Below are 13,957 nucleotides of genomic sequence, written 5' to 3' on the forward strand. Positions count from 1 at the left end.
TTTGAAATTGTATATAGACCATGTCTGTTTAATTCAGTTCAATTAAAGAAAAGTCTTATTTATAGACATAATCAATGAACGATCAATGAGTTTCGTATCACATTTCTGTCAGTCAGAATCAATACAAATTTGTGTCAGAAAATTCAGAGAAGCAAAGGAACTAATCTGTCCTGAAGGAAAAGAAAATCTATCACGAAATTCAATATACATTTACAATATTTAGAGAACAAATCGGAAAACAAGGCCTAATTTTATCAAACACTTTTTCACTGTTGTGTGTATGAAACTAAGGTTTACATTCTATCACTGGTATGTGTCTGAATCTGATGTGTTCATTTTATCACTGTTGTGTGTATGAAACTAAGGTTTACACTTTATCACTGGTATGTTTCTGAAACTAAGGTGCACATTTTATCACTGTTGTGTGTACGTAACAAAGATGTTCTAAACGCATGACAAGAACTGACAACTTTGTCAGATAGTACAGACGGCGCAAGTAATTTCGTAACCATCGATGTAGGGTCCACAATCCAAGCCATCACCCACCACACACCGGACTTCTGTCAGGCACAACAGCGCACCATTCTGATCCCCCATGGTACCCGTTTTAGGAACCATCTCTCGGTCCACACACACAAATTCCGATCTCTGGTGTGTGTTTCTTTCTGCCATAATATAACCAGCGTACTCTAAACGCCACTCTTGAGAAGGACACACGTTGCGGGCAGGGATCATAAGTTTGCTGGTGCGACCAGAGGGCGCCCTGCAGACTGCACAGGTCGGAGTCTGGTCATGCATTTGTCGTATTCGTGAAGGACCAGAATCGACTTGGTATTCAGAGGAGTATAGTAGGGCTCGGTCATCATGTAAGGAAGTTTCTACTTCGTCATAGATAGGCTCGTCCGGCATGCAGAGATAATTTGAGCCGCTACCAGTGTGATCGAAGTGTGCACCTCCAATAGAACCTGATTAAATCACAAAGTAATGTATCACAAACAAAGGTAAACCCACTTATAACAAATTCAAATTCATCAGAATCGAATTAAGCATGATGAAGGACCAATGACAACCACTGTAGGCAACACCGAAGAACGTTCAAGGAGTAATTTCAAACCAGGTACCCATTTAAACCTGCGCAGCGAGTGACAAATGTGGATTAATATCTTGGCAAAGTACATTAGTAAACTAGGTTGGGACTCGACCCTCGAATCATATTATCTACTGTCTAATGACATAATATACGACAACTCCACAACCCATAACGGCACCTGAGTAGAGTATTCCACTTGGGCTAATCCTTATGGTTGGTAATGGCATTACATAGCTCATTTGCATAACAAGTTGCACAGGGGTGTCATGGTCTAGCGGTACGTCACCAGAATGTTGATCACATGGTTCGGGGTTCGAGTTCCGTACTTAATGTACTTTTGCAAGAATTTATCTACATTTGCCTCTCTCCACTCAGGAGTTGTAAGTGTGAATCTGGTAATTATTAATTAATTGAATGCCTTTTAGTGTTTTTGTTAGGGCAGCCGATCTAAAGACATCGGTAATTAAAGTACTTATAGGCGCCTTGAGCATTATATAGGATTGATATTTGCGCAATATAATTGTAGCTATTATTACTACCTTAACATTAATGATCTGTTAGCATAAAATTCGGTTTTCTATTTGTTTTTATATTGCATCTGCTGTATAAATAAGGGTCAAGTTCAAAGAAACTTGGCTTACGTTTGTGCTTTCACGTAACCCTCACCGATTCTTTTCAGCCAGTGAGCCTATTGAAGGCATGTGTTTCGTTTGAGTTTGTTGCACAACATCAGATTGATTGTAGATTACACTAACATTGAAACAAGTGGGCAAAGACTTTTGAAAAATGAACTCGAGGATATTTCATTTCCTATTGTGTATCCCATCATGTTTGAAATGCGTTAAAGTGTTCGCACATTTCAATATGACATACGGACAAGGCTATTGAAATTGGCTGTGGTTGATTTTCAGAAAGTCCTTGCGATTATGTCAAAAACATGTTCAGAGTGTTTCCCCATGTGATATTACCCATCTGTACCAACCTGAATAGATGTGTTCTGCATCTTCAGGACATACATCATTGCCCCAGCGAGTATAGATGACACCAGGTAGACTTGTCATGTTACATACTGGACGCACTAAGTCATCACCGGGTAATTCAGTTGGGTTTGTTTCGTCGCTGGGTGAAGTGGGAGGTACCTCAGCTAAAATGTTAAACATTTAGAAAATTCATACATTGGAGTCTATGAATCGATTTGAATAAACGTATATTATCAAAAGTAGTTAATTCAATAAAGCCGCAAAAAGCTACCACATATTATTGTGTAATTTACCCGGCTTATATTCTCACCATTATCAATGGCTAATTGCACGTATGCTTTTTTTAAGCGGCGGCTGTAAGGACATAAGAATGTGAAAACAAAAAACCCTCGAGTGACCTTCAACTATCCGTCTTCATATTGTATTTTTTTATATAAGCCTATAGTATCTCTTCATTGAGTAAATTGCTAAAGACAACACAGGAGTTACAATATCCGATGTGTTTTCCAATAACTTTAATTTTTATTTTGCTAGCCATGCATTCTCCAACTTGAATAATCACAATGTCACAATTATGCTTGTTCTAGAACCTCTGCATGTCGTGCTATATCGTGTCAGATTGATGTCGTTATAAACCTACCTTGTGGACTCGTCGGTGCATCCCTTCCATCTCTACCGTCCCTTCCAGCAACCCCCTGTGTGCCTGGAGGACCTCTTTGTCCAGGAACACCAGGAGGACACATGAAGCATTCACCTAGAGAAGAAAGAGCATATTCATTTCATATCAAGTTTAATGATCTGCGAGTCTTAAACACTTCTGCCGGCATAAAATTATATTCCAATCAAAATAGCTCCGTCTGAAGGTCATTCTTCACCTGGATGATAATGGCCTACGTCATACGTTCCATCGATAATTTCTTATTTCTCCTAGTTGACGCATAGATATTTTAGTTTCGGATACTGATATCTCCTATTTTCGGACTTTGAAGGGACTTACATGTCCAACCAACATGACCTATGGCTCTAAAAGATCGTTTGGGCATTTTATGTAGGGCTCACTCGTTTTTCTGTTTTCTTCTAGTCAACGCATTTGTTAGCTTTGATGTTTTTGTTCAACTTTCATTGCGTACAATATTTTACCAGTACTGCCCTGTCTAATGCAGTGGTTTCTGATTTGAAATCTGGAGATTTTGAGGTCGATTTCCTGGTTGTTACATGCTGGCTTTTTAGGCGCCTCAAGGCCTGCTATGTGTCCTTGTTTACGTGTCAGGTGAGAGTATCATCATTCGAAAGGTTAATGCAAAATGTACATTTGATTTCCTAGCGCACGGACTAAGGTGAGCATTCGTATGCGATAGGCATTAGAGAAATTAAGAAACTTCTAGTCTCTATTCCATAAGAATTGTTATAGATAACTAGTTACTTCAACTATTATAAGCTATGCTAAAATCTTTGCAATTTTCGTAGAATCTTAGCATATGTTATTGATAAGAAAGTTTAAGAGACGGGGACCTGGTGTTCTTACCAGAATACATGGGCCATGAGTATGGTCCGAATGGGTTCTGACCCAGGCTTGGCTGCTCGGCGCCTGATGATGGGACCGATGTCGGGAGAGTCGATGGCGAGTCGACTTCCCTTCGACGTCGTGTCTTTTCAGGTTCTCCCAGCTCAAACTCGGTCTCGAGAGAGTCAGGAATGTGAATCTTGGCCATCATTGATGGATTCTTCGCAACGAGTTCGAGAGTTGAGAAGGAACGGATGATCTCAGCAACGGATTCCTACACGATTTTGTAGTTAAAAAGTTAAGATACACATTTTTTGAAAGAAAATCACTAATACCGTACCCTCGATATTATTTTCTTTGATTAAGGCAGTGTGATGAAGGTAGTCTTCAAATCTGATATGGATTTTTTTTTGTGATGGAAGATGCCTTCCAACCCTACGATAAGTTGCCGGTAGACTATAATAGGCATTTTGGCCCAAAAACGTTAAAAATGGTCCACCTTCGAGTAGAATTAGTAGATTTTGAAGGTTTTAATCATTCATGAAAAGATTATGTAGTGAAATAAGAGCACAGATCTAGAAAGCTTTTGCTTTCATCAGTAAAATAATACTTATCCTGTGGTGCATGTCTTACTCCAGCTAGCCAGGGATTTATTTGTTTAGTTTAAAGGGAACCTTAAGCAATGGGCTACTGCTTTAATTATTCATCCTGTCACTTTATTGCACAGTTATGTTTTGGGGTTGTTGTTTTTTAATACCAAATCTCCCATTGAGTTATTTCATGTGCTATGTCTCGAACAAAGCCGCAGATCACATAATTCGTCTCCGGGACGAGTTCAATGTCTAGTAATATAATTCTTACTTCATTTTGATAGAGAGGGTAGAAAAAACATCGAATGTGCTTTATTTGCTAATTACAGTGCTTATATAGCGCCTAACAATTACTTTGTCAGAAGTCTCTAAACGCTCTACAATAATGCAGCATAATTACCCTGGCTTTAGCAGTGCAGCTGTTACGCGCGCTGCATTTCAAGGAATAAATTCCTACCAGGTACCCATTTACTTCACCTGGGTGGAGTGTGGCAAATGTAGATCAATGTCTTGCCAAAGGACATTAGTGCAGCGGTGGGACTCGAACCGCGGACCTTGTGATCGACAGTCCGGCGACGTATCCACTCGACCACAACACCTCTACTTTGCTATAACACTTCGATCATTCCGATATGCATTCATCGATGAAAATACCTCGGCCACTACAACGAAAACGCCCTTCAAAGAGTCCGTAACACCATGAAAAAATACATATTGTTTAAATATATATTAAGCCATGTTGTGAATCATGCTGTAAACTTATACATTGCTTTATCTGCGGGGCAAAGTTGAATTCGAGGAGATAATGATTCAACAATATCCTTTAACTATATCTCGTATATCATCCCATGCATAAACAAAATATAAACTAACCCCTAAAATGGAATCCCTTTGGAGAAGAAAATTGTCATTTTAGACAACTTAAACGGGGATCTCAAGTACAGTGGTTCTGATAAAAAAAAACATTACAATCATGATAACTATGGGCGGGCAGTGGCGTAGGACTACTGACGTTAAAAGGGGGCGGGCACTGGTCGTACTAACAATAGGTGGGCGAAATGCGGAGGGCTTACAGGGAATCGTAGATCTCCTTATCTGCCTATCATTTTCTTTTATTTCAGTTTCACTTTCCTTCCCACTTCTCCCTCGTTAACATCTCAACTTTCTTTCTCTCTCTTTCTCTCTCTCTCTCTCTCTCTCTCTCTCTCTCACCGCATCCCATATTCATTTCAATTCATCATTCGATGAAGAGGAGGTGGCTAGCGTGACACTATGTGTGCCAACAGGGCAGGAATAATATTCATCATCTTCTTCTTCTTCCTGATAGTAGTAGCAGCAGTATATATTAATATTATTATTGTTACTGTTGTTACCAATTCTCTCTCTCTCTCTCTTTCACTCTCCATATTCCAAATTTATTTCAATTGATCATCCAATGAGGGGGACGGCTGGCTAACGCTACCCCATTTGTGTCAACCGGTCAATAATGATATTAGGTAGGCTTTTGGTTCTCGTGACGGAAATTGCAAATATTTCGGTCTGAATTTTTTTTTTCAGTTCATGACAATTATAACCTTGAATTTTAAAATGCTGAGTGGATCATAATTTCGCATTTTAAAGTAAAAAACGAAGACAACTGCAATATGTCAGCCCAATTCCCAGTTTTAAATAATACAACACTAAGACGTATTTGAAACTGAAACACTCTTAGGACCACGGATTCTCCGGCATTCTCTATGTCACGAGGTTGAAAGAATGAAAATGAGTCGAACATCTGGCATGGTTATAATTTCTGGATGATAATTATGATAAGACTAAAATCTTTTATCAAGATAATTATTTCATGCAATAATCGGATAGAACAATGACACTAATAAGCGCTAAACAGAACACACGTAATACTTTATCTACCTCAATATTAATAATATGAATATGTTTAATTATCCTATCATCACGGAACGTGATCTTCAGTGAGTTCTTTCGTATCCAATTTTCATGAGTTAAAAAATCCGATACCATTACCACGAAAGTATGTCATGTGCATGTATATACCTTGATTATAGAGGAAATAATAACTATTATTACCCGTATCAGACATCTGAGCTGGTCATTTACAAAACCGTATTGCCCTAGTTTTCACTAGCAGTGGGAACGGAGGGGTATATTATTTGTATTTTCCTTGGTCTCCCTGCGCGTATTGACTTTGCGTGTAGAGACGAGTGAAAATATACCTTGGTATTTTCCACGGTCTCGCACCCGGCCGGGCATCTTGTATTGACCGCGTCGCATTTTCATTGCGCATCTATTATGCGTACGAGAACCTGCGCACTTTGCGCGCACTCTATTGTGACGTAATAATCACACCAAAATACACACTGTTTGCAGTGTATCGAAAATTTTGTCAAGCACTGGATGCACAGTGTTGGTTTGACAAAGTTTGTTCAGTTCTTGAGATTGTCATGGTGGATGTCTGTATTTGCTCTAGATGTCTGATTTAGATAACAATAAAAATATTGACTGGCTTTACTTTCGGGGGATATCAGAAATATTGACCGCGCTAAGACCATATTGCCCTCGTCTTTCGACTCGGGGCAATATGATCTGAGCTTGGTCAATATTTCTGATATACCCCTCAAGGCCAGTCAATATTATATAAATATCGCTAAAATGATTCTCCTCCCCCTTTTCTCATTCGTCCTCTTCTTCTTCTCCCTGGTAGTAGTAGCAGCATTATAATAGTTAATATTAATATTAGTATTGTTACTGTTGTTACCCCTATACCTGTCTCTCTCTCTCTCTCACTCACCATATTCCAAATTTATTTTAATTGATCATCCAATGAGGGGGGTGGCTGGCTAACGCTACCCCATTATGTACCAATAGGGCAATAATGATATGAGGTAGGCTATTGGTTCTCGTGACGGAAATTGCAAATATTTCGTTCTGGGATTTAAAAAAAAAAAATTGAGTTCATGACAATTATAACCTTGCATTTTAAAATGCTGAGTGGATCATAATTTCACATTTTAAAGTAAAAAATGAAGACGACTGCAATATGTCAGCCCAGTTCCCAGTTTTAAATGATACAACACTAAGACGTATTTGAAACTGAATCACGCTTAGAACCACAGATTCTCTGGCATTCTCGATGTCTAAAGGTTGAAAGAATAAAAATGAGTAGAACATCTGGCATGGCTATAATTTCTGGATGATAATTATTGTAGGACTATAATCATTTATCAAGATAAGAATCTCATGCAATATTCGGAAAGAACAATGACACTAATAAATGCTAAGAAAACACACGTAATACTTTATCTCCCCCAACTAGAATTAATATCAATTTGTTTAATTAGCCTATCATCATGGAACGTGATCTTCAGTGAGTTCTTTCGTATCCAATTTAAATGAGATTAAAAATCCAATAAAGTGCGACGGGAATAAATGCTTGGAGCCCGTCATGAGCATGTTAACGCCCCTGCTTAATCCCTATATTGGGATAGTGTCGTGGTCGAGTGGTTTAAGGCGCTTGACTGGAGATGCGAAGGTCGAGGGTTCGAATCCCTACACCGCACCAATATCCTTTGGCAAGGTATTTACCTGCAGTTGCTACTCTCCACCCAGGTGTTAAATGACACTTTCAGCCTTTAGTCGGTTTTGAGACGGGTTGGCGGTGTGGCCGCGTTATGATAAATTTATGATAAAATTGAAATTGAAATAAATTTACAAGTATTTAATGCAAATTGAATGCAAATGTTTATCACTTATATATCATAAACCCATTCAACTCCTCTAAAATAAAGCAGCACGTTTCATTGTCAACCAAAATCTGTCCATGTCTCCCCTCTCTTGTATTTCTCATTTATGCGCTTTGTGTAATGAAAAAAGAGCTTTATAATAAATGATGAGTGATTAAATGCTCTGCCGCGTAGCAAGGCACCATCTTTTTGCCCCCCTTTTCTTATTGTATATATTTCGTTCGCTTCATATCTCATTAATGACATGGTTAATGACAATGTAATTTTGAATGAATTTTAGATGCGATTTCATGTATCACGTTTGCTGTTAGATTGCTTTGACGGCAACATACCGTAGTGTCACTTAAGGAACACAATTGAATTCGATTTGATTGGGTGATATTTGCAGTTGTTGTTTTGAATATATCTATTGAGAATGGAGTACCGCCTTAAAGGGCCCATGACATCGAAATACAATTGTATTCCTGTTGGTGTGCAGTCCTGCATACATCTCATATTTTGATATGTAAACTTCTGAATTTGTTTCATAGATTTAAATATTTTTTGAAATGGCGCCCCGCTGCTCGCAGACTTTTTTCTTTCGAGTTTTGCGCATCTTTTAAAACTTTTTTTGTTGAAAATCGGGCGTATAGTTACAAAATCACGTGACCTTTTGTCTTTGCATGGCAGCCCGAAAATCGCTCATTTTCGTGATTTGTGTACAAAACATATAGAAATGTCATTTTTCCTAAAAAGAGATAAAACATTGGTTATTGGGTCTTGTTTAAAGTTTAGGTGTTTGTTTTGGGAGTCAAAATAGTTACATTGTAGTTAGAAATAAAAAACAATGACATAAACAATAAAATACAAAAGTTGAAAAAACAATAAAATACAAAGAAATTATCAAAACAAGAGATAAAATAAGGAATAACCTAGCTCTTCCAATTTTGTTGTCGTATTATTGTTTCAAATGGTTTAAGGAATACATGTAGTGAAAAAAGAATGCTTAAATATAAAGAATTTATGATTTATGGGTAAAAAGGTGAACATTATGACATTTTTTCGCATAAATTACCACAAATATGCAAATGAGGGATTTTTTCAAAAAATGAAATTTACCATAGTATTCTATACACTTGACTTGACGTTTCACGGCCGAGAACTTAGAGGGGGCATAATGCCCCCCCCCCCCCCGGCCGTATCAAGACCTCAAATAGCCCGACCTTTTTAGGGTACTCCGTTTCCAACGCATCCTTTCGAGACAAGTTTTGTCGAAAGGGTGCGTTTAACGCACCACACCTCGTCGCACCGCGTCGCACCACACACTTTCGACATAAGCCTGTGCCTAATGCACATTCCTTTCAAATTAAATAGTAAGTTCCATACAAGATTCATCATTTATTAGAAGAAAAAGAAAATAAGTGTGAAATAGAATCGTCGACGCCAGAGTTTAGTTTTTTATAATCAATGACTTTGAAGAATCCTGGACAATAAATCACACTTTTATGTTTCATTGCTGTGAGTAATATATGAAACAGGGTTATTACATCAAATTCATAATGAAAAGTTTATCACTTGAAAGGTCTTCCTCAGATAATAATATAGATATATTGACTGCTATGAGAGGCATCACTAGCTGTTTATATAGGTTCAAGTGGACGATACATCCTGCTATAACCCGAGGCGCTCCTCCGGGGCGTGCGGCGCGCCGAGGGGTCACAGCAGGATTTACATCCCCGAGAGCCAGTATAACAGCTATGTTTCGAATATTAAAGCAATCCATATATTTGTTATATAACGAATTCACAGACAAATTTATAAAGAAATCTTACTCCATCCTTTTCTTGAGTAAAGACTGGTTAAAACATCAAAGCAAATCAGAGACAATGTCTGTAAATCTTCGCTGGAAAGTTGCCTGAATGTAGCGATCAGTCGTGAACATAGAGATATGGTCGTGAATCGCAGACAAAAAGCATTGTATGGTATCCGCGCTCGCACAAAGAAACTTTGAACACGTAAACCAACGGGGATCTCAACAAAATTTATTTATGCGGCCCGTCTCACGGGACAACGGGCATCTTTAAAAAAAAAACTATCGACCGGTAGGCAGGCATGCGGACATCCTTCTAAAACTACTGACCGGTAGGCGCGCATGGCTAAAATAACGAATCCAATTTCGACCAATCAGATAATTAGATGTATTCACCATTCTAAAGAAAGGTATATAGGCCTTTTTTTTGTTGTTTACATTCTTTCAAATATTGAGCCAAAAATAACATTTACTTCATTATAAAATACGCGTGGCATCTACCCCTACATGGTATTCCTTTGTAATTTTTTAAGATTTTTTAGCAGGGATTCCATGCATTACTAAAAAAATGACGCCCGAATAAAACAAATAAAAAATGAAATATCACGTCTTAGAGATTATGTTGGAGGGAATTATTTGGAGCTCCACGAGGATTGAACCTTCACATCTATAAAATTGCACTGAAGTTAGGCCAGTGCCCTGTTTCATAAAACTTGCTATCAATAAAAAGTGTCACTTTTCTACAAATGTGCTCTCAGCCAATCAAGTGCAACAATTGCAGTAGCTTATAACAGTTATTGCAACTTTTATTGATAACAAGTTTTATGAAACAGTGCCCTGGCCTAACTTTAGTGCGATTTTATACAAACTGGTCTTAAATGGAAAGCAAAGATGTATACTTTTAAAAAAACGTGTACATACCTGAAGGAACAATACTTGTTTTCTAATTTCAGAGATTTTATCCTCTTCTGTCTGGGTCAGTTTGCCTGAATCTAGAATGTTTTCAATGTCAAAAGCTACATGCGAGAAGAGAGAAATGGAGAGAGAGAGAGGTGGACACGTTGAGAAATGTATAGATTAGATAGAGGTAGGGAGAGGGAGTAGGGTTAAGAGACAGAAGGAAGATAGAGGAAAGGAATGAGAGAAAGAAAGCTAGAGGAGGTGAGATAAGAGAGGGAGGGGTGGGTGCATAGAGAATGTAGGAGATATAAACAGTTGGATAGAAGCAGAAAATGAGGGGGAGAGAGAGAGAGAAAGAAAAAACAACTTTTGTTGCGTAATGACTTATTACAATTTTAGGGAGAAAGTGATCAATATTTATAATATTTTGATCAAAATCTTGTTTAACTTGTCCATTTTCTTTGTACAATGTTGTGGCCGTTACCTTCATTATCATGAATGTATTAGCTTAATTTGTTCAACCGTATTCCTAATAAAACGTTAAACAGGGAAGAAAAATTATCAACGCAAATTCGAATCAATGACGTAAGTTTATATATACGTAGAAACAGAGTATTTGAATATCAACTATATCAATAAAACATATCAGCTGACTAGAATATATATATATATTAGAAAGGCTAGATTTCTGCCTGGTGATAAATATATATATATATATATAATAATTATGTTCCATACACGCAAACATTGTTTTACCAATTTCGACCTTAGGGCTTGGTCACAAAATGATTTCATTTGACTTTGTAAAATGTTGTTATGCATCAAAATATACGCATCCTATCCACCTCCTATCTTTCTCAGTCCTATCCTATACATTATTTTAAAATGTAATATACTTGCACATCCTGTCCCTGGCTTAAACTAGAAACTTGCAATTGGCCAATCCCAATTAATACCTTTAGTTTAAATCATACACCAGAAAATGCTCTTGTGGATCAAAGTTATCGATTAAATCAATTGTATTAATTTGGGCTAAGATGACGTTGGTCGGGAAATAAAATCCTCCTAACACTTCTCAAAATATACTTCAATGATGTTGTTATTTAGGAAGATATCTACCCCGCTTCGGCACTTGTGTAAAATACATCAAAGGTAGTAGTTTTACAGTGATGAGTAGCACAATGATATATCAATCAAACCTGCCCAGAAACCTCACCTTCATCGTGCGTACCTTCCTTTGAAACAGAAACGGCTTGGGTGACTCCAACAAGACACAGACATGCAAATAGATCGAGAGTGATGACAAAGAACGACTTCATCTTGAAAAGTGTGTTGATGATAGATTTCTGCAATCACTTTGATGAGAAGATGATTTCGAATGTCTAAGAAACTGGTTGGCTCCGGTATTTATACCACTAAAGCCCCTCCCACTTTTTGCCAAATTTGGTGACAGGGAGGGGCCCGAGCTTATTCGGCACAACCCATCGTGGGATAGCTATATGTGTGTGTATTGGGTTTTTACAGACGTGCATCAATTAGGTATGATTATTTACGTCTGGGGACCGACCTTTAAACGTCACCATCCGAAAGACGTGACTCAGTTTCTATGCGCTTCCAAAGAGCTTTGGAAATCTTTACCCTAGCTTTAGCTCCGGCTGCCCTTATCGTTGGTATAGATAATAGAAAAAAAGATTAAGTATAAAATAATAGTCTGTATTGATGAAAAGTGTAATATAATTGGTGTGCACAATTTTCAAAATGCAAATTGGTGTATACATTTCATTATTAGTATTACTGAGTTTGTCCTTTATATTGAATTTATGAAAAATAAGACGAACAATTATGTTAATACCAGACTATGGAAAGACGTTAAGGTAGAATTAATAAACTATTTGAATTGTTCTAACTTTTGAAACAAATTAAGAAATTTAAAAGGAATATGTCAATTATTAGAACACTGAGCTCACCGATACTCATCTAAAACTACTATATGCTTTATACGATAGATACTTAATAAAAATGGTCCGGCCTTGCCAGACCGGCTAAGTTGGCCTTCCTTCATATGCCAGAATGTCTTAACAAACATTTCTGATTTATACTAAGAAGCTCACACACAAAAAATGATTTCTGTATAAAAAAAATTACCTGAAACTAATAAATATATTGTTAGGTAAATGTTTGCATAATTCTAAATGAAGATTTTTCTGTTCGCTAGGACCCTCAGCTATCGTAATCTGTTTGTTTGCCATAAAGCAGGTGATGGACGTGACTTCTAGGCCGTTCTTATGGTAACTGGTCAAGAAATGATTTAATTGTAGAAAATACTATGATTGTTTTTCAACAACAAGAAACAAATGGTAATCATCTAATAATTTAAGCTGACCGTTTAATTATTAAAAAAACAAATAGGTTATTTGAAGCCATGGTCTTCTTTAAAAAAATGGCCTTTGCCATACAAACTGAATACTAAAGAAGTTGACTTCAGTGAACCAAATAAGATAATAATAATAATAATAATAATAGTGGGTTCTTGTATAGCGCTCATTTCAGTCAGATTTGACCCTCCTGGCGCTCCCGATTATTACCCTGGCTTTAGCACGGCTGCCATACGGCGCTCTAGCATTTCAAGGAATAAATTCCTACCAGGTACCCATTTACTTCACCTGGGTGGAGTGTGGCAAATGTAGATCAATGTCTTGCCAAAGAACATTAGTGCGGGACTCGAACCGCGGACCTTGTGATCGACAGTCCGGCGACGTATCCACTCAACCACAACACCTCTTCAAGATAGGTAAATAATCAACACAAGATAATGATAAATAATAATAATAGTCCGTTCTTGTATAGCGCAAAACACATTATGATTTAAAGTCTCTATGCACTTCAAAAGAGCTTTGGAAATTATTACCCTAGCTTTAGCTCCGGCAGCCGTAAATCGTTGCACAGTGCATTTCAAGGAGTAATCCTTATCCTAAAACAAGCAGAATGTGAGCCATTTCAAATAATATGTATTTTTATCTAGTACCCACGGATATCATAATCTTACACATCAAGACAAAACTTAATCTCATAAATGTCACATATTTGTAATTGAACAACATAAAAACTATTATAAAATAGGGTAGAAGAATACCTGCAATCTGATTGGTCAATTACCGTGTATTTATTTCTACTGGGCGAACGCGATATCGGCGATCGATACCACCGATATCTCTTTTATTTAATAATTTTTAGAATTTAATTTTTTTAACTCTATGTATGATACCAGACACTTCTTTTATAATTTCTCAGTACCTGAAGGCCAACATATTTAGAATAAAGAGTTAAAGTTATAGGGGAAGAAATG

At 37.4% G+C, this 13,957-nt stretch overlaps 1 protein-coding gene across 1 annotated transcript; it reads right to left on the minus strand.

Moving 5' to 3' along the window:
* Positions 1–12,062, minus strand: LOC100893425 (short-chain collagen C4). The gene is made up of 6 exons (XM_003728390.3): positions 11,828–12,062; positions 10,633–10,727; positions 3,596–3,848; positions 2,711–2,824; positions 2,073–2,234; positions 1–965 (listed from the first exon to the last, which is right to left on the minus strand). Exons 1-6 carry the CDS (start codon positions 11,928–11,930, stop codon positions 475–477), a joined length of 1,218 nt encoding a protein of 405 aa, XP_003728438.2. The 5' UTR covers positions 11,931–12,062; the 3' UTR covers positions 1–474.
* Positions 12,063–13,957: the final 1,895 nt, after the last annotated feature.

The sequence above is a fragment of the Strongylocentrotus purpuratus genome, unplaced genomic scaffold (genome assembly GCF_000002235.5).
Source record: "Strongylocentrotus purpuratus isolate Spur 01 unplaced genomic scaffold, Spur_5.0 spur5_scaffold_2, whole genome shotgun sequence".
NCBI classification, from domain to species: Eukaryota; Metazoa; Echinodermata; class Echinoidea; order Camarodonta; family Strongylocentrotidae; genus Strongylocentrotus; species Strongylocentrotus purpuratus.